This window comes from Liolophura sinensis, chromosome 9 (assembly GCF_032854445.1).
Source record: "Liolophura sinensis isolate JHLJ2023 chromosome 9, CUHK_Ljap_v2, whole genome shotgun sequence".
Taxonomy (NCBI): Eukaryota; Metazoa; Mollusca; class Polyplacophora; order Chitonida; family Chitonidae; genus Liolophura; species Liolophura sinensis.
In genome coordinates, this window is record NC_088303.1 from 37,061,339 (window position 1) to 37,086,403 (window position 25,065).

At 39.2% G+C, this 25,065-nt stretch overlaps 1 protein-coding gene across 1 annotated transcript in view; it reads left to right on the forward strand.

Moving 5' to 3' along the window:
• The window catches only part of LOC135475830 (short transient receptor potential channel 7-like), a 42,878-nt gene that overhangs the window by 13,115 nt on the left and 4,698 nt on the right, over positions 1-25,065 (forward strand). The window contains exons 4-12 of the mRNA XM_064755770.1: positions 4,075-4,248; positions 8,524-8,688; positions 9,333-9,600; positions 10,402-10,541; positions 14,106-14,196; positions 14,620-14,771; positions 17,717-17,865; positions 18,829-19,027; positions 23,180-23,407. Coding sequence (XP_064611840.1) covers positions 4,075-4,248; positions 8,524-8,688; positions 9,333-9,600; positions 10,402-10,541; positions 14,106-14,196; positions 14,620-14,771; positions 17,717-17,865; positions 18,829-19,027; positions 23,180-23,407 — 1,566 coding nt within the window. The remainder of the gene's footprint in view (positions 1-4,074; positions 4,249-8,523; positions 8,689-9,332; positions 9,601-10,401; positions 10,542-14,105; positions 14,197-14,619; positions 14,772-17,716; positions 17,866-18,828; positions 19,028-23,179; positions 23,408-25,065) is intronic.

The window sequence follows — 25,065 nt, forward strand, 5'->3', positions numbered from 1 at the left end:
AGACACCTCCAGTCTCATGGCGAGGGATATCCAGCCTCATAACCAGACACCTCCAATCTCATGGCGAGGGATATCCAGCCTCATAACCAGGCACCTCCAATCTCATGGCTAGCGATATCCAGCCTCATAACCAGACACCTCCAATCTCATGGCCAGGGATATCCAGCCTCATAAATACAGATCTCCAATCCCATGGCAAGGGATATCCAGCCTCTTAGGCAGACACCTCTAATCTCATTGCTAGGCATCTCCAATCTCATAACCAGAAACCTCCAATCTCATTGCTAGGTATGTCCAGTCTCATAACCAGACATCTCCAATCTCAGGGCTAGGCATCTCCAGTCTCATAACCAGACATCTCCAATCTCATAGCGAGGCATCTCCAGTCTCATAACCAGACATTTCCAGTCCCATGGCGAGACATATCCAGTCTCATAACCAGACATCACCAATCTCACGGCTAGGCATCTCCAGTCTCATAACCAGACATCTCCAATCTCACGGATAGGCATCTCCAGTCTAATAACCAGACATCTCCAATCTCACGGCTAGGCATCTCCAGTCTCATAACCAGACATCACCAATCTCAGGTCTAGGCATCTCCAGTCTCATAACCAGACATCTCCAATCTCACGGATAGGCATCTCCAGTCTAATTGACCAGACATCTCCAATCTCACGACTAGGCATCTCCAGTCCCATATTCAGACATCTCCAATCTCACGGCTAGGCATCTCCAGTCTCATAGCCAGACATCTCCAATCTCATGGCTAGGCATCTCCAGTCTCATAAATCAGACATCTTCAATCTCACGGCTAGCGATATCCAATCTCATAGCCAGATAGCTCCAATCTCATGACTAGCGATGTCCAGTCTCATAATCAGGCATCTCCAATCTCAAGGCTAGGCATCTACAGTATCATAGCCACACACCTCCAATCTCATGTCTAGCGATATCCAGCCTCACAAGCAGACGCCTCTCAAGGCTAGGCATCTCCAGTCCCATAAGCAGACATCTCCAATCTCACATCTCCATATCTCCAATTATCCCCGATAGATATCTCCAATAGATATCTCCAATCTCATCGTGAGGCATATCCAGTCTCATAACCAGGCGTCTCCAATCACACGGATAAGCATCTCCAGTCTCATAACCAGACGTCTCCAATCTCAGGGCTAGGCATCTCCAGTCTCATAACCAGACATCTCCAATCTCACGGATAGGCATCTCCAGTCTCATAACCAGACATCTCCAATCACACGGATAAGCATCTCCAGTCTCATAACCAGACGTCTCCAATCTTAGGGCTAGGCATCTCCAGTCTCATAACCAGACATCTCCAATCTCATGGCTAGGCATCTCCAGTCTCATAACCAGAAATTTCCAATCTTATGGCTAGGCATCTCCAGCCTCATAAGCAGACACCTCAAATCTTAGGGCTAGCGATATCCAGTCTCATTACCAGGCACCTCTCATGACTAGCGATATCCAGTCTCTTTACCAGACACATCGCATGGCCAGGCATCTCCAATCTTATAACCAGACATCTCCAATCTCATGGCGAGACATATCCAGCCTCATAACCAGAAATTTCCAATCTCATGGCGAGGCATCTCCAGTCTCATAACCAGACATTTCCAATCTCATGGCGAGGCATCTTCAGTCTCATAGCCAGATATCTCCAATCTCACGGCTAGGCATCTCCAGTCTCATAACCACACATCTCCAATCTCACAGCTAGGCATCTCCAGTCTCATCACCTGACACTTCCAGTCTCACAATTAGCGGTTTCAATTGCTATATTCTTTTTGAATCTTGTTTGGCAAGTTATTTTGTAAAGGGTGATATTTTTCAAATCAGATACACCAATCTCATTGCCACATTTTGTAAAGAAGTTCTACAATGGTGATCATTGATTTTGTGAGGATATATGCAGATGTTGTAAGGCAATCATTACGGTTCAATATATTTCTAACTCAGGACAGGAATACTACAAATCGTTGGATATAGATAGAACTAAATGGACACATCAGCCTATTGACGCTATTGGTACGTTTTCGATATCAGAAGTAATATGCAGACTATATATACAACTTCTATGCAAAATTGTTCCTCCACTCACTGTGGGTGGGGCCTTAGTGACAATATGCGGTAATCGGTGTTTTGTCTGCGCAGCTCTTTGAAGGTCACTTTTCCCTCACCAATATGTGGTGCGGATATCTGTAATTTACTTGGTGGAAACTCTGTCAATAAAGGTCAGTGATTTAATCCGGGAAATCCGGTTTCCCCACCTAGGAAAAACTACCTCCATTAATGAGAAAAGGATTGAGCTGCTCTTATCAGATTTACAGGAAAGCTGTTATTCTTCCCGACAGTTTTGCAGAGCAAACAGGTTTCGCTGATTTCAGTTTGGGTTGTCCTGTGCTACACTGCCTTGTAGTAGACACTTACATACGCCCAGAAAAAAATTTTCTTCTTAATCCCATAATGAGGTATAAACACTCTATCATCATTTTTTCGAGTGTAATAAAGCTGAACAATTTTGGCATTGGTTCGAAGACTGATGATGATCATGATGCTCAGCAATGTGGAATATTGGTTGCAGTATGAGTGGTATGGGTCGGGATGGGTTTAAATTTAAAAAATTGCTGCTAAAGTCCTGTATACTTGTTGGAAAGGGGTTTTTGTATAAATGTAAATTCGGTGATACGCCATTGGAATACTGTGGTGTTGTTCTCGTTATCTTACGTATGAATTTCCTTTACCAAAAGGGAAAAGAAATCAAGATAAGCTTAAAAAAAACATGTCCACATAATGTTTCAATGTCATTATTATCACACCCAGATATGGTCATACTCTGTTTCACATGCTTACCCCAAACCATTAACAGCGTTATTCGAACGACACTTCGAGCTTTCGTCAAGATTCTCGACGGGATAAGGACGATAAAGCAACATTCTGACGAGATTCCGAGGAGACTCCAACGGTATTCAGCCGAGAATCGCGTCTAAATGTCACGCCTACATCTTGATTTTGCTTTGTCGACTAGATCTCGCACCCTCGTTAGAGTCTCGCTTCCTTGTTCATTTCTCGAACAAATATCGTTTGAAATTACAGTTGGGAAGTACAGAAATTCATATCCATGGTCTTATACGTAGTATGTGAAAATTATTTTTTTATCTGATTGGTGTTGTATTTATTTGATTGGTGTTTTACGCCGTACTCAAGAAAATTTCACTTATATGACGGCGGCCAGCATTATGGTGGTGGAAAACCCGGCACAGCCACAGCCCGGGGGAAAATAAATAAATAAATAAATAAATAAATATATATATATATATATATATATATATATAATATATATATTCTTGAGTACGGCGTAAAACACCAATCAAATAAATAAATAAAATAAATAAATATTTTTTCAAATAAATATATATATATATATATATATATATATATATATATATATATATATATATATATATATATATATATATTGCGTTAGACTATAGAGATATTGGATACTAAACAAATGTTATCACAGTCAGCTATACATATATCGTAGCTGTGGCCTTATATAACACTTTATTCTAAAATCTGACACGATTAAGATGGCATTAAAGAAACATTATTTTCAGAAAATGAGATTTATGAATGTGATAATGTTAGAATTCGTTGAATGTCCACTAACAAATGCTTGTCATGTAGGCTCACGCATGTCCCAGATGGTGTTTTCGTTGCTACTATTTAACTACCGGTATTTACATAAACAGGTCGGGGGTTTACAGCCGGACAGTAGTACTCCGGTTTCTACCACCCATAAAACTGACCGCCATCATATAAGCAAAACATTTGTGAGTATGACGTTAAAGAAGAAAACCGAAGAGGCAGTGCGAGACCATTTGCCATCTATGACACACAGTCATGGTTGCACTGGTTTTACTCTCCATGTTTTAGTGTCTTGTTTATTTCCTGTATCATTTCCTCATATTTATACATGACTAGAGGTTTACTTGAAGTGAATGGATTTATAAGGAAGATTTACAAAATGTTTTCTTACATTGTTTGCAGACGGAGTATTATCAGTTAGCCGACAACCTGAGTGACTATGTTGTCAAGCTTCTGGACCGTGTCCGGACCCATGATGAGCTGGAGATGGTCCTCAATAAAGCTGGCAAAGGCGGCACAGAATGCTTCAATAGGCTTGCTCGCTTCAAGCTGGCCCTACGCTACGGAGAGAAAAAGGTAAACCAAGATTACCATGTAATGGGAACATCGTCCGCCTAAAACAAGCCCGTCCAAGTGTTGTACTCTTTTGGTCTTTGTGTGTAATACGTCACCGTTTCTGCGTGGTTGTGGTTGTAAAGCGAGGTGATAGTTTATGAACACTGCTTCGCAACAGCAGAGAAAGAAGTGTTTTGTGACAGCTTGGAATCGTCTTGCTTATGTGGGGAATGTTTGCTCTTTGTCACAGGCATCGCGCAGTTTGTGAAGCTAAATAATAGGTAAATTACAGGTGCTTCTTGTTTTCCTGTGTAAAAATTTACATTTCAAACCGGTCCCAATTTCATATCTGTCATCCATCTTGGACCTTATGCTTATCAGCGAAGAATGGAATTTGTCAACGTTGTGTCATCTCATCATTCTAAATGAGTGACATTGTTTTACTTTTTAAAAGATTTATGTATGTTCAAATCAGTTAATTAAAAGCATACATACTTTGTGTAAAAAGAACTTTGTGTAAAGTCTCTAAACCGAACTGACAAGTGACTTTAAAGTAACTTCACCTATAACATCTACCAAACATAATTATCACCCAGTCATCAGTCATAGATGACGGCTGGATGAAGTAAAGTTCAAATTAAAAAGAAAGAACCTGAACAAACGGTTTATCAACGCGTACAGTGCGTGCTATATGTAAACACACACAGCGCAAATAGACAAATGGGCAGAGTTACTTACCCTTATCTCACAAGCACTCGAAGTTATCTCCCTCCATAAGTCAGTCAAACATTAATATATATGGACAGGCGCGAAACAACGTTGGCAAGAAATCATGAAATGGCAATAAAATACCTTTTGTTTCTCGATTGTAATCGCACCTGCTCACACTAGTCACATATCTTTTTTAATCCCAGCCTATTAAACGGCTCGACTTCCGCGTGAATATCAGCTTTGAAGGGAATGTCCAAAGTCTACCAATTCCATCGTTCCGCCATTTATAGTCTCTTCGGCTCACCTCCTTTGGCTGACGGAGATTCACGAACTGGCGTGCGTGCGCGTCATACTTGACATAGATATCATCCAGCTGTTAATGACTCAACAGTTGACATCAGCAGGATGCAGTGTGAGGCTGTCCGAATTTTTCTGGACGGCCACAATATTTTTTGCTTCATTGTACAAGCCGGTACGGGGAAGACGTATAAACGGCGGAGCGCCGGAGTAAACGGTGGCCTTGACAGATTTTGGACATTTCCTTCAAAGGTGGTATTCACCCAGAATTCGAGCCGTTTAATGCACTGGGATTAGGAAACATACGTTTTTTTTTGTTGACGTTTCATGATTTCTTGCCAACAGTGTTTCGAGCCAGTCATATATATATATATATATATATATATATATATATATATATATATATATATATATATATATATATTAGTATGTGACTGACTTATAAAGGGAGAGTGCCTGAGCTTATCTACAGTCTAAGCAAGTGAAAAGTTCTGTCAGTATCGACAGTCTGGTGCAGAACGTACCTCGTTTTGAAGTTGAATCAGGTTCCTGTCACGCATCCATCTTGGAATGTTGGAATCGAGAAGATTTTCTCGGCAAATTTATTTCATTCTTCTCTAGAAGATCGCGTTTTCAAATGTCTACTTACGAAAACACCTAGCCCAAAACTAAGCTGGACGTTCCTATCGTAACGCCCAGCTGCGGTCATATGGACTTCCGCTGTTATTCTCCCCGACTATGTTTTGTTTGTTAAACATTTGCCTTCTCCTGGCAACACTTAACACATTCAACGTCATGTATTGCGTCATTACACCAACTGTATGGTGTTTAACGACCACGGGGTTTAGTTACGGTAACATCCCCAAGGAGGGCGGTCAGGCAATATTTGATATTGCCATTTGATGTCGGCGGACGCGACCCAGACTCCAGGCCACGACCACATAGAAATGTGACAACATCTTCTCTGTGACACCACTTTCTTAGTTGTGAAGCATGCTGTTGACTGTCTCATAATCATGGCGACTCTGGGCAAATCAACTCGTTCCCCCACTGGCTCTTATTTCGATTATTCTCCTTTCTTCCTTCGATTTCCTTACAACTACGACATGTTCAACCCTATTTTACCTCCTGTCGCCCAGCCCTCACTCCTGGATCTGTCGAATTATAACCCCAACTCCTGTCCACCCCTCCTTACAGCTGAACCACCATATCCCCAGTACTTTAGGAAAATTTAAAGGGTCTGGGATGGATAATGCAGAGAAGTTTCTCGCGGAGTTCCAGTCCTCTGAGGACAATTCCCTCCGTAAAGTTGCTGCCTTCCACCTGCATTTATCTGGTCCTGCACTTATTTGGTTTACTTCCCCCCTTCCCCTCAAAGTTTAAAAATTGAAAACATTCACTGAAATTTCAGTGTTGCAGATCAGAAAGCCTAGGTTATTGAGGATCAAAACGAAAGCTAATGTTTTGGGTTTGCATATATGAAGTTTAAATGAAAATACTTAATAGATATCAATTAAGAAATTAACATCAAAAAAGAAGAAAAATTCATGGTGGAAAAGCACAAGAATAAATTATTATTTGTTTGTATTTTCTTAATTATTTCAAAAAAATACTCCACTCATTAAGATGTTAGAATGAAGGAAAAGCTATAATCTAGAAACTTTGGAATTTTACTGACTACATTGTTTTCATTTAATTTCTCATTCACTCTCCTCAGCTGAAGGAAAAGGTGTTTTCGTCAAATAGTTTTAACTATGAATGGAAATAATTATGAACACATGCGGCTATTAAATGTGGATCAATATTTCAGGTGTAGGCCTACAGGTTGTGTTCTATCACAATGCTGGCTGTCGTCATATAAGTGAAATGATCTTTTGTAGAACACTCATCAAAAAATTAAATCCCATCAAACACAATTCCTCACGATTAAAAAAGAATATTAAAAAAAAAATAGAAACTAAATGTCACTGAGATACGATCTGAGTTTTATAGTGTACCCAGAAGTTAACACACAGTTTATACTGAATTTAAAATAAAATTACAGTGGTCCTGAGACATTTATATGTATGCTTGTGATGTTTGGAAATTCCATAGTTCATATTAACACTGAATATATTGAGTAAAATCGTGTAACTGGAGATGAATAATCAATTTTAAATGATTATTACTGTTAGAAATTTCTAAAATTATTGATAGTCATTGCGCTAGAGGGGTAAACCACTGTCGTGCAAGATAATTACTAAGTATTTGAAATATGCAATTAAGTGTTGGAAGAAAACTAGTAAAGCACAGATTTGAAAATTTGTGTTAAATATCACAAATACTCACATATACAAGAAAACTCTTAGTATGGGTGGCGTAAGAGTGAAAAAAACTTTATCTTTTACTTAATTACCATATTTCACTTTTAATTTTCATCCCGGTGGACTAATCAATAGTCAGCTGCCTTAAAGACTAGAGGTGTACACCTCAGTGTGAGGTATAGATGTGGTGTACCCAAAATATACCTAAACCATATGCATACACTTATATGTACCACAGGAACTTAGAACATTTTTTGAATATGAGATATTGATACGTGTATACGTGTACCTCGGGTACACCTCAGTATTTTTGAAAGTTAAAAAAAAATGAATGTGTACCTTAGAGACTTTACAAGTTTTTGAATAATTAGGTGACCCTCACGTACACCACAGCCATTTGGAAAGTTTTCAAAGAAGAAATCAGATTTAGACATTTTACCTCAAACAAAATAGTGACTACAAAATTACAAATGTTTGTGCATTTATTTTTCTTTTGATTATTCCAAGATGGCTGCCCCTAACAATGTGCACGTCTAAGCTGTGGGAAACAAACCCAATTATGCCTTGACTGATGCTCCCTGGTGCAGCATGAAAAGCTCTAAATTGCACAGAAAGGAAGTAGCACTAAATTTTGATCAAACAGCTAGCAAACCAAAGTATGTATACTTCCAGTATACCTTATCAGGGTAAGGGTACGTATGCAGTGGGTGTTTACGAAAAGCCAGGGGCTATCTTATCAGGCAAGAAACAGCTAGGTGTCGTTGAAAAGATCAAGCACTTGAAAATTATACAAATACACAGTTAATAAGAATAATCTGTGTAATAAAGAGTACATTGTATTCTTAACACACAATACCTATAATTCATCAGGCTAAATAATGCACTGCGAGGTTTTGCTTATGTTATATTATTGGAACTGGTCTAGTATGTTGATTTACAGGCCACTTTAGCCAATAGCCTGATATTTGGTTTTCTTTGGTTTCAGTTTGTGGCTCACCCGGCCTGCCAGCAGCGATTGGTGAATATTTGGTATGCCGGCATGAGGAAGCTAGAGCGGTCTAGCTGGCCACAGAGGTTCACGCTCATGCTAGGATTTGTCATCCTCTATCCTGTCCTGTTTCTCATATACCTCGTTGCCCCTGGTAGCAAGGTGAGATAACTGTTTGTATTTTGGTGCTAACATTAGTGCTGGGGTTTTCCCCCTTGTATTTCAGTAACAGATGTTTAGTTTAGATGTAATACCTTTCCAGCTTTCCCACATGTCATGTTTACATTTCGCCGTATTCTTCAAGGATGATATAAAACAGGCAAAGCCCAAGAACAATCATAGTGTATAGGCCTGCTCATACATTGTACATATATCAGGCAAATAAATAACTGAGCCGGCCATTATCTACATTTCTGACCTATACATATAGTAACAGAAAAACAAGAATTTACCGTACCGTATGTGCCGAAAGACTACAGCACAGAGAGTAAAACTTGAACAGCGGCAATAGTGTGATAGTTGGTAAACGGTTATTAGTAAGCTTTAAAATCCGGCCTCTTCTCAGTTTACCTCAATTAGGGTTTTATTCTAACTGTTCATGTAAATATTAAAAAAGTAGCAACTTTGATGCCTCTAGTTTCATGACTTCAGCAGAATTAGGTGAAGAAAATGAAATGATATTAATTACAATTTATTAGACGTCACTAGTCTAGAATTAACTCAAAATGCTGAGTTGTCATGTTACATCAATCTAATTAGCAAAAGAATTAATTGCATTATTTAGAAATGTTTGAAACTTGATGCAGGCAGCGAGGATGATGAAGTATCCGTGCGTCAAATTCTTCATTCACGCCGTCTCTTTCGTCACTTTCCTCGCCCTGATCATTACATCTACCGCTGAGACGTCGTTCGGACCGAGAATAAACCAGACGTTGGCCTTCCTTCACCCGGACGTCTATTCGCATTACGTCAAGTTTCGGAACGTCAGTGGTATTAAGTATTTCGACCCTGATATCACCTTAAGGCCATTCAAGCCCACGATATTCCAGGTTCTTCTGGCGTTATGGATTGTAGGTAAGGGATTGTTATCATTTATTGGTATATTTACCATGAAAGTAAATACACACACTAGGTTACGGAACAATTAACAAAACAGGTGGCCTGCTGAATAATGGTATGATCTGGCGGACTGGCACTCCCGTTACCTAATGCTTGGTCTAAACCTTACCATGTTTGAAATTGTTTTTTAAGTTCTCTTATCATATAACCTTAATAAAGAAAATTTATTTTACCTGTATTAACCATATCGTCTCACGACAGTATGGCTTCATAGTTAGATGTTAAGAAATTACGGTCTATTCAGGGACGGTGGTGCCAACATTGTTAGGTCGTGGACGTTTTTGTAACCGCTTTCTAGGCTGTTTTAGTGAAAGAGATTACTATTCACGGCCATTATCCAGTATGCCACTACTTTTTTAATAATTATGTCGTCTCTCGCGGCAATGATGTTTTGGTCCCGAAAGCAAGCTTATTTAGTTTAACATCATGAATTTAAAAAAAGTATAGTAACTGCATTTTCTGAGAATAGTGAGGATTGCAATGTATCAGTGTGTAGAGCTCTTGGGTTTACGTGTCACTAACGTAAGGCAGTTTTGGTACTGAACATGTTGTCCAGTTTACAAAGTTTATCTTAATAGCAGCTTACCAAACTATGGATTATAAAGGGGTTTTAAATTTTGCATGAAGCCAGAAATGGTTTTGTGGAATCGGCCAGGGTTTACAGTAATCCTCACGAACTTAGTCCCTTATGGGTTTTGAATCCAATAACGTCTGGTTTTATAACAGGCTAATGTGAGTTTACTCCGATCTTTCCAGGCTTCCTTTGTCAAGAGTGTAGCCAGTTGTACACAGACGGAGCTACCGCGTACAGGAAGTCTCTATACAATATGCTGGACTACACCGTACTCTGCATCTACACGGCGTCCTTCACACTGTTTGCTATGAGCATGATCAAGGTACGAGATTGCAGCGGCTACAAGGGGGATAGCGATAACAGCAAAGTAATCACCGGCAACTACCACGATCACACAGAAACCTGACCCTCTATCCATAACGTGCTTCACAGTCAAATCTGGTCTGGTCTGGTCCTAGTAGACCGGTTATACAATGAAAAATGAGTACACAGCTTAACGATTTCTACATTTGCTCATTCTGTGGTATTTTGCTAGAAGAATGAACTAGGTCTACTTTAATACCGCAGACACATTTAGGACAACTTGACCTCTTTTTTTTAGGTACCGATCTGAAACTAAATACTTGGTTATGGAATTCTTACCACGGAGCCAAAACCAGATAGAAGATTAGAACGCTTTTAGAGTGCTTGTAAACAGCCTTTATAGCCCCTGTAGAGCACCCATTAATTTTCCATAAGCGGCAATGTTAACCTTTAGCGCTGTAGTTCAGTCCCAAACATTCCGTGGCCAATAAGCTTTGGTGCATACCTGGTCCAGTCTGTGAGAAAGAAGCCATGAAATCTTGACAGGTTGACTGGGTGGGGTGACTAGCAACGCCAAAGGGACGTCACTCGCAGCCTCATCACCACCTGTTTCCTTGTGTCCTCTCGTCCAGAATTTCAAACTTTCATCAATAAAACTCATACCTGCCCAAAGCTTAGACAATTTCCATCATTTTGATACCAAGCATGCACATGTACACCAAAAGCGGCAGGCTGGCAGCAAAACAGACTTTACAAGGGGGAAATACACAGAATTACATTTCCGAAAAACGGAAGTTGTAATGGGGGTTTGTGTCCATTTACTATCCACGGCAATCCACGTGGCTTTACATCGTATGGCATATACGTGGTGGCTGTAGACCACGGAAAATCTACTTCCTCGTCTGCGTGATTTAAACGATTTTTCAGACCAACTCAATGCATGAATCTGGAGTAAAAGGTCTGACAACGTACTTTCTCAATAATTTCAGACACTTGGTAATTGAGACACGCTGAAGTAAGCGGAAAAGCTACAGAAGTCTCCTGCGAAGCGGTCACAGCTTTTCACATCATAATGATTCAGCAGTTAAAAACAACATGTGAAAAATTAGTCGTAATGTGTTTTTGAGACAATTACATTGCGCATCTTTGATCGAGTCGAAAAATATAAACTAACAATCCACCTAAGGCAAGTATTTGTACTTCGCGTTAATTTTGCGGCGATTGTAGATATGTACAACATTTATCCGATTGTTTTTTCTGACCGTAAGTTGCAATTACTGTAGCTTATAATCCCTTTGTGCAAGAAAGTATCGATTGTAAGCTACGGATATGATCGAGATCTAAACGATTTACAGTCAACGATCCATTTGTGCAAGGGGTCCCTGGCCTGTAAATCCATCCCTTCAGCTTATATAAGGTAATTCATGAAGTAATGTCTCAGTATGTACACACTTATTCAAAGAGTTCTTTTAAAAAGACAAAAATATTGATACAGATTCGTCAACCTAGTGGAGATATCTCTTTGCTATTTCCTTTCCCAAAACACTAACCATGCTGTTTTCCAGGTTGTGTTCCACAAAATACCCCATCCAATATTTAAATGGACATACCGCCGACGGCGAAAAAAATGTGCTGTTGTTTTAGACGTCATCTACGTAAAATTGAAACTTCCAGATGTCTACTGACATGTGTCTGACGCTGAGTGAACAATCGATTGTCCAGTTTTACCCGGGATTCCCTTCGACCTCTGTATTTTTTCAGTCAGCCAGATATCTCTTTGCTATTTCCCTTCCCAAAACACAAACCATGCTGTTTTCCAGGTTGTGTTCTAAAAACTACGCTATCCAATATTTAAAGGGACATACCGCCTTCAGTTCTGCCATACACATCTTTGGGAATTACGAATACTTTATAAAAAATTATCGCTAGAAAGGAAGATCATATTTGATTTATTAGACTTCTAATTTGCTTTCGATCTATCGCATTATTTGCATGTGCGATCCACAAGCGAACGTCGGATTGTGGGAGTCTTTACACTGCCGTATTTACATGTTATTGGCCAGACAGTTTAGACCAGTGACGGATTTCCCCTTGATATTCTCTTAATTGGCATCTTTCGGAAAATGTAGGCACAGGAGGTTTAGTTAGGGGTCAAATTCAACCCATTGTTGAATTTTAAAAAAGGACAGTTTGTAACATATTACCAAGTGTATTTCAAGGAAAATTTAGTGATACATGTATATTCATGCAATTAATCATTAAATTAGCTAAACAGGGCTTCTACACTGTTATCATATCAAGAGTCCCAAGAATGGATATGAAGGAGTAACGGATGTAACACGTGTAGAAAAGTGGCGTTGGTCTGTGAAGTTTATGCTAAAATATCGGGTGTTTACTATTAAGTATCTGCTGTACGGTTCTCTATGGCATATTGTACACAACAGAATTAGTTTGAACCGATTCAGTGGCCGAATGGTTAGAGCGTCCACCTGGAAGCTGTGAGACCCGAGATTAAAGCAAAGGCTTTAAAACTGGTATTCGTTGCTGCATCGCTTGGTGCTTGAATAGGTTGGAGCAAGGAAACAGGACTGGTTGGCCTGGTGTCAGTGTAGTGTGGCTGGGTGGGGTGTCATGTCCATGTTAATAAATTGTCTTAAGTGGCGGCAGCACTTTGGCCGCATGGAGTCGCCTGATGACTTCTCGTCGTCCTATGGCTGAAAAATTGTTAAGCACGACGTAAAATCCCAATCATACATACATATAGAATTTGTTTGCCTACAGTCGACACAAACTGTCAACCTGAACGGCACGCATAAATTTTGATGTACAGAGGTAAATTACATATTACAAAATGTTTCCTCTTTTCACAGTTAGTATATGTTTACAAGTACATGTTTCACATCAGAATACATATGGACTACATCTTCGCCTGCAAGAATAGGTATGTCATGGGAAGTACTTCACGACTCAAAGTCTAGTAGATAAAGGGCTTGTCACGCGTCAGTATAGCTGTACTACAACTCACTTTTGGACTGTACTGCGATATTTCGTTCTCACACGAATGAAATATTGTTAAGTATGACGTAAAACCCCCAAGCACACAAACACACTGCGATATTAATTCCTTCGCTTTGAAAGTGATCTCCACAACAATCTATGTTGAGGCACGTATCTCAACAACACGAACCTCAGTCACATGCATCTCAGCTGCCTCAGTCATGCGAACATGTATCTCTACTGCAGGTACCTCAGTTATAGGTATCTCCGCTGCCTTCATCACCTGTACCTCATGTTAAATCCTGATGAATTATTGGCGAGACAACATGATATTCTGAATAATTCGAGACCAGTGACGTCTAATCGATATTAATAACAAATGCATTTTTTCACTCAATTCTGCTTACGTCATGGTGCTAATGGGCGTGTAAGTTAGGCATGAACCCTGACCGAAATAAATGAACAAGAGGCCAGATTTCACCGATCAGGTGTGACCATTTGACAACTAGCACAATGTGGTCGATGCTATGGATTTACTCTCTATACTGTAGCTTTTATATATCGTACATTGTCTCCACTTTCGCAGGTTCACTTGTCCTTGGACTACTTGCGTCATGCTAGTGACACGGAATTCGAAGCAGAGAAAGAGTATTATTACACCTACTGGCTCAATGCAGGTAATTATGGCGTATCTATACCTTTTACCTCACTATTACCTCACTCGACTGGTGTGAAGTCGGTTCTTTGGACGGCCTTAAAGAAAATGGGAGAACAGACATACTCTCCAAGATCCTTGAAAACTGTTGACTACTTCTCTTTCAGTAATTCGGTACTGTGTTCGTACTTAACATACTTCCCTTGTTCTTTGGTAGGTTGTGTTAAATGTCGTGTTGGGAATTGGATTTGAGATTATTGACCTGGGACATCCATATTGGTTGACGGCTGGTAAAACACATACAAAGTTTCCTTCGTTTATAGTTTGATGAAGTTGTCTTAGCCGCAATCTTCCCATGCAACACTGTTTTCAGAGTTTCGTTCGTCCCATAGTCCTTTTTTCAATGGCTGAGGCACAGTTTATAAACCACTTTTCCTGCTTTCAGATCGGTTCTACTGGAACTCATTTGATCCTATCAACATCGCTGAAGGATTGTTCGCTATCGGCAACATTATCAGCTTTTCTCGGATATCTTACTTGCTGCCTGCTAATGAAACACTCGGTCCAATGCAGATTTCTCTTAGCAGAATGATCAAGGTGGGTTCTTCGAAAATCAGTTCTGAACGTGAGCACATGAGTTCTAACCTGTGTTGTGTAAGTTTTTGATCTGTCTGGGGCATAGCATTTATCTAAATTCTGGTTCGGTTGTTATTGCCATCAATATATCTTTTGTCAACCCGAGGAAGTCTTTATTCTTGTTTTCAGTGGTTTGAACCTTAACACTCACAAAAAAGAAAGAGCTCACACAAGAATCATTTAAGTATTAAATCAATTATTAGGAGCCCAGAAGCGAGTTAATAGTTATACGCGGAATAAGCTCTGTCTTCAGCTTTAATTAGCAAGACCGATAAATACTCTCTGACATAGCACGAACATTGTGTAGCGACAATAGTGCCTCTGCTGTTTAGAGTGCCACTCGCCAGAGGCCTGAGATTCTGAAAATTAATAGACTTTAATGGTATCCATCGTAACACAGGAACTCGAGTTGTATAGTAAGTTCTCAGACTACACAAACTTTGCACTTTTTATAGGGATACAAAATCAAGGAGCACTGGGTGACACTGGAGATAAGGTTTCCTGGGTTAAATCTTTCAGTCATGGTCACGCTTGAATAGGACGGCGGCCAGCACTACAGTGTTTTACCGTTTGAAAACGAAACCTAAACATCACGAAACATAGGTCACACAGAACAAACCTCTTGATGGCTAATAATCAAAGCTGACAAGTAAGAGAAATTTGCCGTTTTATTCGAAAACATATTATTTACACCTTGAATCACTATCTTCAAAAAGTAATGTGCACTTGATGACTCAACCTGTACTGGTATGTGGTAGCAGTGAGGTCAAGCCAGCAAGGGCAAGTTTTTATAATTAGCCGAGTCATTTTATAGAACCCTCCAATAAGCAGTCTGGCTGAAGTTATTTCGGGACTAACAGTGGTCCCTGTTATATAATTTGATCACAACTAGAGTGATTACTATCACTGACTGGCAAATCATGGTGTGAAAAATTACCACAAAAATTACCACATAAGCATCACTGAAAAGCAGTTTGTTGATGAACCAGCTCTGAAACATGCAACTAATTAAATATTGTTGTAGTCTGTGCATGATTTACCTAATCCATGCATTGTATCAGGGAAATTGTTTTAGTTCATCTTCTGCACAAAATGTTTTCTTTTTTTTAGCAAACAATTAACATATTGCCTTTCTTAATATTTATGACATTGTTCACACGTTTAATTTTTACTGTGATTATTGTTGATTATGACAACAATAGTGTATGGCTGTCGGGTGGGAATTTTGGGCTGTGAGAAATGACGTTTAACAACAATCAGCTAAATACAGTGTACAAATGCGTTGAAATATACATTCGGAGTAATACGTATTACCTGCTTAACCTAAGAACCTTGTTCGATAAGGCCGAGAATCGGCCTCAGGCAGGTATGATAAGAAAGTGCAAATTTCAAAATCTCCGCACAGTTTTGTAAATCTCCGGCTAACAAGTGTAAAACTTGATCAAAGCACCCATTGAAAGTTATACGGCCGTAAAATATGCGGTTACCTCCTAATGGCCCACCGAAACTGCTCTCTTAGTCAAAAACGCCAATTTTTCGTTCCAAAGTCACTGTATTTTCATGTGTGTATTTCTAATTGCAGTCAAAGTTTCACTTTGGTTAACGTTTGTCTTCATGTACAAAACTTTATAATGCGATCAGTTTTGTCACATTTTTGCAAGTTTAAAATCCTGATTTCTGCAACAGCCTTTCACGTATCCTTCATAGTACAGCAAACTAACGCACTCCTTGTGCAGAACAGGCAGCACCTCTAGAAAGAGTTCGGATCTTGGTGAAGCTTTTTTCTTTAGAAACATACTTTTGTGTGAGTAAAGATAAAGGCCGTCTTGCATTAAATAAGTGTTATCATGAATTATAATGGATAATTGTAAAGGCATGGTATACTTGTGGCAACTATGTATATGGCGAAATCATATGTGAATCCTGCTTTGTTAACATTAACCTGCTACGCGTAGCGGAAGTATAAGCATGAAAGTTACATTTGTTATATATTTATATAATTGACTGGTGAATAACTGCATGCTCAAGAATTGTTCAGAAAGTTTCATTTGTGGTGCCATGACTTCTCCTCCCTCTGTAGTGTCTAATGCAAAAAATATATTTCGGCGTGACTGAAGTACGCCACCACTTTTCCATTTTATGACCTATGCATCGCTCCAATGCTTGTTTGAAGCTTTTATAAGTCGCTTGCTTGCCATATAACAGGAAAAGAAGAGTAAAAGAGAACTGAAAAAAGAAGTGGCTTTACGACTGTGTCAGTAGCTGTCACTCAGCGTTATAGTCAGTTTCGCTTCTTCACGTACACAGTTTCTTGCACTGGCGCCCATTCCCCGCCTTACCATACAAGGTGGTTTCGTTTTTAAAAGCTGGTCAGAAGTGGGTGACTGTGAACTTTAACGCGGCACTCTGGCACGTAAGCCCCACGAAGCTGTCTGGCGACAATTGTTTTGTCCAAGTCAGTACATGATTATTTTTCGAGTGCATTAATTTGAGTAGCACTGGCCCCTTTGTACTCTCTCCTTCCACATAAAAGTCACACCTTTCTTTTTTCGCATTTCAACGCTAATTTTTGTTTCATATTTTGTGGTTATTGTATAAAAATATACTGGCCGGGTGTGAAGTGGATTGGATGCTGGGCTATGGAGAAAATCGAAGGACAGACATATGAAGCTGATTTCCCTTATAGTTCTATGACGTATAAACGTGTGTATGTGTGCTTCATTCACTGTAGTGTTCTACTTTTAGGATTTTAAGTATTATTATTTAATACTTCTCTTTATTTACAATTTTAGATATCATACTGATCCAGTATTCCAGATATAGAATTGATGTAGAATCGGAGTAAATAATAACCAGCAAACTAGGTCTAGATAATAACTTTGTCTTTTTTTTTGTATTTGCTTCAGGATATTTTGAAGTTCCTTGCTGTGTTTAACTTGGTGATGGTAGCGTTTCTGGTGGGATTGCACAACCTGTTCTGGTACTACAGCGCCAGCGACTCCATTGAGACGGTCAACAAGAACATTACTACTAAAGCTGAGATCTACTTTGGGAAGTGAGTGATAAGATTGACTCTCCCACGTACATGGAAATAACCTAGTCCTCTGGAGGGGATAAGAATTATGACCAGGCGAGGGCGAGCATTTGTTGATCCTAAAGCTCGCAGGCAGGGATTCTAACGTAAATCGAATTTGTCTTTCTCAGTGACATTTCGACCGGAAGCAAAAATATTCCCAATTCAAGTCTAGCTGCAGTTTACTAAGATGCAATGAGTGTCGTTAAAAATAGATGTGGTGCTATTTTGGACATTTTGTGACGGAAGTAAAATCATGAAATGTCAGTTGATCAAAACTAACGAAGCACCAGTCTTTTGCGAAACGATTATTTACTGTTCTTTTAACATGGACGTAAGGCGAAAGTCTTAAAATGTTCGTAATGCGGATATCCGATACATATATGCCCTTGATATTGAATACTCCGTTCTCTGACTTTTGAGACATTAGCGCATAAATCATCTTAAGAGACCAGCGCTTATTTCGACTGAACCATGGAGGCCTCCGATTACTTTAGTCATTGTGTTTATTTTGGATTATCGGCGTTGGTCAAGAATTGAATGATGCCAGTTGCTGGTTGTTTAAGATGATAATAAAACAGAAACGTCATTGTTGTATACGTACGAATGGTCAGTTTCGAGATTACATATCAAAGTAAAAATAGTTTCACAGAGCAAAGAAAGCCAGGCCATAATGACAAGCTTTTGGACATTAAGCATGCTCTGTCTTTATTTCATAGATGAATGTAAACTAAAATAAATGAATAAATGAGATTCAGCTCGTCGTAATAAGTTTAACAAAGTTTGACCTCTCTGCACTTCTGCGCACGTCAGGTCCAGCTCCTTTGGAAATGAGCATGTCAGGCATCGCTGTCGTGATAGATGTTTCACACTGTGTATATTGCTACGGTCCACTTTGGCTATTGTAGAAAATCAATTCGTGAAAGCCTTGTTTATTCCTTGCAGCGTGGTGGACACATTTCGGACGGTCTTCTGGTCACTGTTTGGCCGCGGAGAGCCGTCTGTGGTTCAGTTGAACGGATATGACAACACGTTGACGGAAGACATTGGCTACATCATCTATGGGGCGTACAATGTGGCCAGCGTCACGGTGCTGCTTAATATGCTTATCGCCATGATGACACGATCCTTTGAGAATATTGCCGTAAGTACAAATAACAACAAAAATGACTACCTTTACTTACTACTACTTAGAATCATGATGCTGATGCTTAATAATAGTGACAATGATAAAGACTTCATCTAAAGAGGGTGAAAAAGTTAACAGATACACTGCATAAATCCAAACGTAGAAATGATTTTGTGATAAGTACTATTAAACGTAAACATGATTTCTTGGGGATAAATAAAGATGTAACAGGTTTCTTCGGTTATGTACTAACGCACAAAGTGCTTTTTTTGGAATAAGGACAAACTCTGTCAGACATAATTACTGGAATAACCCCAGCTGTAAACATGGTGAGGAGACAACCTAACACTTATATTGGGGATTAACAACAGCCACAACAACTAAACTTATAAAAAATCGTTTGAAAAACCATGGTGTTGACTGGAAGACATCTTCAGCTAAGCTACAGACGTGATCTGATGACAGTCTACAATAAAACAAGAGATATTGTTGTGATCAATCCTATACGTCATCTTTGAGTTTCTTCGTATACTTTGTTAAATGATATTATGTTATGACTTTGGTAATCTCTGACATCCTTATTGGTAATGTAAAGAGTGGAGAAAAAAACCACAAAATACAACACTGAGATGGACAAATGAAATTCTTTATTTTCCCACCCCCTGATCTGGGCATATGTGAGCAACATTAATGTACGATGTAGGAATCATCCAATTTAACCGACAGGCAATTTTCACAAAAAATGAAGAAATGTATCAAAACAAGTACTACACATTGGCTGAAATTGTTTCATTTTACAAAACAGTGTAAATATACTCTTGAGCTGGACCTCATTTCTGACGTCTTCGCCATGGCATTTTCTAAGTAAGGTATAGCATCATGAATTTGTCGATATTGGGAACATTCTGTTACAGGGGCGATCTTTATGTGAATACGACTAATATGATGTTGATAGCGACGTTAAACACTACGCAAGGAAAGAAAGAAAGACAACAGTGCTCAAGACTGAAATCCAGATATATTTATATCAGTTTTGCTTGTGAAGACATCTGTCCTGTGGCTTAGTTTACATCTGCACACCCGTCACATAACCATGCATGTCGATATCTGCACTTTAAGTAAATGCTAGTTTTTTTTGGCTTTTTCGTGGTGTAAATGGAACCCTGCTGAAAAAAAAACATTCTTTTCCACATAGCACACGTGATTTGATGACTTTTTGTCAAATCATCTGGCATGTTTTGGGAATGCAATTCCCACTCTGGAGACCTATATGTGGAATTAAATCCCATTTAAAATCCCATTTACTTGCCCTGAATGTTGGCATTGTAATACCTTGGGGTCAGTCCCGCAAACTCACTTTCCTTCATACTGGCTGTTTACGAATGGTGGGCCTCGGGTGTTACCCAGGCGAGCTTAAACAACTGTTAATTTGCACTGTTGTCAAGAATTGGCGTATATTTACCCATTAGAAAAAGCTGATAAGGTTGCCTGAAACAGGTGACACTCCTACCCGCGGGAGATATTGACAAATGTAATGGCCTTCTTCTGTCCAAGAAGTCCCCAAACAGATCGTCAAGGCCAGTAGTCTGTGGGGAAGGCGTTGTTATGCAGTTAGGAAAAGCGGGTATAGCCTATCTGAAACATATCATCCGCGACTTTTTTTGTCGCCACGTTAACGCTGAAATACTGTCAATTTAACACCAAACCTCAGTCATTCATTCTTAATTGTTCATATACCTTAGTAACTACGACTTCAATCGTTGCTGAAGATTTCGTCGCGATCAGTGGGTATATAGCATTTTTAGGACAGTAATGCCATAAAATAGTTATATTACAGGACCAGACAGCACCTGGCTACATATTTCAGTCGAAAGCAGGATTCTCAAGCTTTCTAAAAAAAATTTTAATGAGACTTCACCGAATAACATGTAGAACAAAATGTCAGTACTACACAAATGGCTGGTGTGAATCGAGGCAGACATCTTGAAAATTTTATCCAATCAAACGCGTTGCTGTCAGATTGCACGGCATAATCTGTGACGTAGCTTTTACGTATAGCCGATGAGCTGTTTCACTCTGTGTTGTGGAGCAGGATTGTATCATTTACGGGCCACCAGAGACGTAAAATTAGTTGATTTACAAGCAGTGTAATATTGAACGACGGTGTCAGAGGGTAGCATACTATCTCGGCCCTAACCGCATTCATCTCACCAGTAGACCCTAGGCCTACGTGGACACGCTGTTTAAATTATACCAATACATTTTTTTGATCGTTCATTTTACCGTTTCTAAATAACAAAGAGTGAAAAATACATTAGGATGCCGAAGGTTCATGGGAATGAGAAGAGGGCATCGAACCGAACAATGCTTAATATTTATTAAATCTTATGATATAATTTTTTTTCTCTACGTTCATGAGAACTGAAGAATTTAAATTTTACTGCTTTGTCTTTATTGCATATAAGGGGTGATTTTTTCTGTTTTCTTTTATAAAATACAGTAAAATTATTGAAACGGCGCGTCAAAGCCGAGGTGCTATCTCAGAAGTCCGCAATAACTAGGTCAGCACTCCTCTCATCTTAGAAGCCGCCACTATAAAACTGAAGCATAAAATCGAGCGACAGTCGAATAGATCAGCCTCAGTGGTGCTTAGATTTATTTCCATTTGTGTCAAAATCACCAGCACACCCCTCAGGAGGCTACGACCTGAATCAGGAATACCCCGACCGTGTATCTGCAAGGTACTTAAGCTGTAATTGATATCGCAGGTTTGTTGCATCAACAGTTGAAGCAGTGGAAGAAATGTCCTTCCAGTGTGTCAACTTTCCGAGAAAGTTATTTATCACTACCTTCATTGCTATCTGCCATCGATTACTGTTTTGACTATAATACGAAAAATACCTTCGACGTTAAAGAGCTTGAGAAAACGTGACTCACCTTGCTGTTGGTAATGGAGACACGCTGAAACTGTGTCATGACGAAATAAAGTTACTTTGAAAGATAGTCTTTCAGTGGATATAAACATTAGTCAGGTGCTGTCTTTGACTTAAATGGTTACTATGGTATATAGGAATATGTCGGGAAGATAAAATGTCTGACCTGTAAAATCATAACACTAAAGAAATGAAGTGTTTTTCAATAATTCATTCAGACTATGTTGGGAATTCAAAAATTTGCCGTACATATGTCGATAGATGTATGTTTCGTCCAGACAGCAAAGAATCGGTTTCACATGGACGGTGCTCTAAAGGCCTTATCGGCAAAGATAGGTAATTATCCCGTGCTCACAGACTAAAGTATTTGATGCATAATTTAGCTATGCTAAATGTCACCTAGGCTGTAGGTGTACATTAGTGCTTATAGCTAGTGAACAGTTCAGCCAGTGTTCAGATATTCCGTTAGAGGAATATGCGAAGGCGTCCCTTTAAGGCTTTGTTTGTACAATATCTATATCTGTTCAATCGATTGTACTACGCCCCCATGATAGTGAAGTCATCTCGTTTATAGCCGGTCATGTTTGTGAAAATGTTAATACCGGACCAAATCTAAAATAGTAACATTTTCAATGTTTTGCCGCTCTTTTGTAAATCGGTGAAGGTTAGCCATGAGTAGCAGTGTTGATGACGTCAACAACTCGACTAGTTTCAAGTCCTTAGAAATTCCATCTAGACAATTGCTATGGATATTTGTACATGTATGTTTTAAGCCTGTGGGTATAAAATCTAACCCTCAATCTGAAGGTAACTACACCTCAGTTAACAACTGTAAAAGTAGCAATCCTGAACCAAAACTGGTTCTGAGCGTTCACAGCCGAACGTTTAGGTTGATGAATCACCGGCACTCACTCCCTCTCACTCTCGCTTAATACACAATTTAAGGTTGTTTGGCGTTGGGTAGAAGTTTGCCGTGCTATATACCGGTTGCATCCACCCATACACGTGACTACTGTCACAAAATCGAAATATTTTTTTACAGTGCATGTAAAACAAATAAGTAAATAAAACATTTCGTTAGATATTGCAAAACAAATGTTGTTGTGTAAAAGTATGAATTGGTCATTCATCTCTTTCTAATCAATTTCTTTGTTTTCTTGTGATTCATTGATTTAGTGGTTCAGTCATTGAAACAATCGATAATTTATGCCACCAGTACTATTGCTACTTTCAGGAAGACGCCGATGTTGAGTGGAAGTTTGGACGCAGTCAACTTTACATGGATTATATTTCCCGGCATTCCGTACTTCCGGTGCCTCTTAATCTCCTCACGGTCCCGAAAGGAATTGCTCACGTGATCCGCGATCTGTGTGGCTGTTGTTCATGTTGTAGTTGCACTGGGGAGGATGAAATTGATTCCACTCGCATCAAAATGCGCAGGAATGGACACTCGAACGGCAAGGTATGTCTATCTTTTAAGAAAGGGCAAGTTATGAAAAAAAAGTCAGGCTTGAACGAAAAACTGTTTAATTGGTGTAGGCTATCATTTCTCGACCATTGGAGGTGAGAATGCAAATTTAATTTTTGTTTTGTGACATCACAGTGTATGATCCCATTACCACCAGTTTAAGACTAGCAGAAGAGAAGATCAAGAGGTAATAGAGTCGATCCCAGGCGTGAGGCTGTTCAATACCCATTGGCCAAGAATTTGGAAATCGCCAGTCTTGGTTTTCCCCAGGCTTGTCGCTCAGCAGCAGAGCCGATCATAGTGTTCTGTGGCTGACCTTGGCCTCATATATGCTGTCTTACGCATCCGACCCATATCTAAGTTAACAAGCATAAATTCGCAAGGATATAATGAATTTTTGAGTTTGTCGTTAAGCAGCGGTCCAATAACATCTGGGGGCGCAATAGAGACGAGGCGCAATGGCCGAGGAGCAACTCACCAACGCGGTCGCTGTGAGTTCAAGTCTAGCTTATACTTGCTTCCTCTTCGGCCATACGTGGGAAGGTCTGCCAACAACCTGCGGATGATCGTGGTTACCCTTGGGTTCTGCCCGGTATCCTCCTACCATAATTCTGCTCTCGTATAAATTAAATATTCTCCACCAAGTAAATAAACAAAATAACATAAATGAATAAATATATCAGTGAAATCATGATTAAAATTTTATCTTTTTCAATACATTATTTACTTGACAGATCTGATACATTTTTATCAGTTTTTTATCATGTAGATGAAAAATAGACCAAGTTCTTATCATGACATTTTGTATATTTTCTTCGAATATCTTTTATATTCAAATATTATATATACATGTTCAGTTATACTTACGTCATATCATCAACAATATGTAACATTGTGCATACCTGTGGTGAAACCATTCTGCAGTAAATTCACTGTGATAAAGTATTCACAGGAAAGAGAGACAGGCCGCAGCATATGTTCCAAAATGGATATACTTACCTGTTCTCTCTAATATGTCTTCACCGAAGAGAATTTTTGTACATTTTTGAAACTTTTTTGTATTTTTCGCTTAAACATGCTCATTTTTTTATCATATGATTTGTGCCTCGCTAATGGTGCACGTTAGAACAAAAGTGTCGTAGACCCAAAACGCGTCTAAACAACGTATAATTCTCTACGAAACGGGATTTACTGGGAAAAAGTTTCGCTTGTGATAATTGCTTATTGAAAAAACGTGAAACTGCATCTCACGAAGAGCTGGATAATTATCACAGCTCAGGGGTGCCTTCACATTTGACGGTTAACTTGACACCTTCAAGAGAAAGTCCTGGGCCAAACCAGTTTTTTTTCATTGCCACCGTCATTGTCACTAAAACAACTCTCGTGCTGATGCTTTCATTATAAATAGGGTAGACTCTTTGAGTGTATGAATATTCATTTTATGCAAAACTCTCTTTGTGAACTCTCTTGCTAACATGCTCTCGATACTTCGCAGGCACGTGTGGACATTCGCAAAAGCATATAGTTACATGGTCATAGCTAGTTATTTGTGAAATATACCCAATTATGATCTAGATGCATTTTGGAAGGATGTATTTTTGTGGTAATTCCTAAAATACCACTTTATGTCTTTATTAGTAATATAGGGGCTA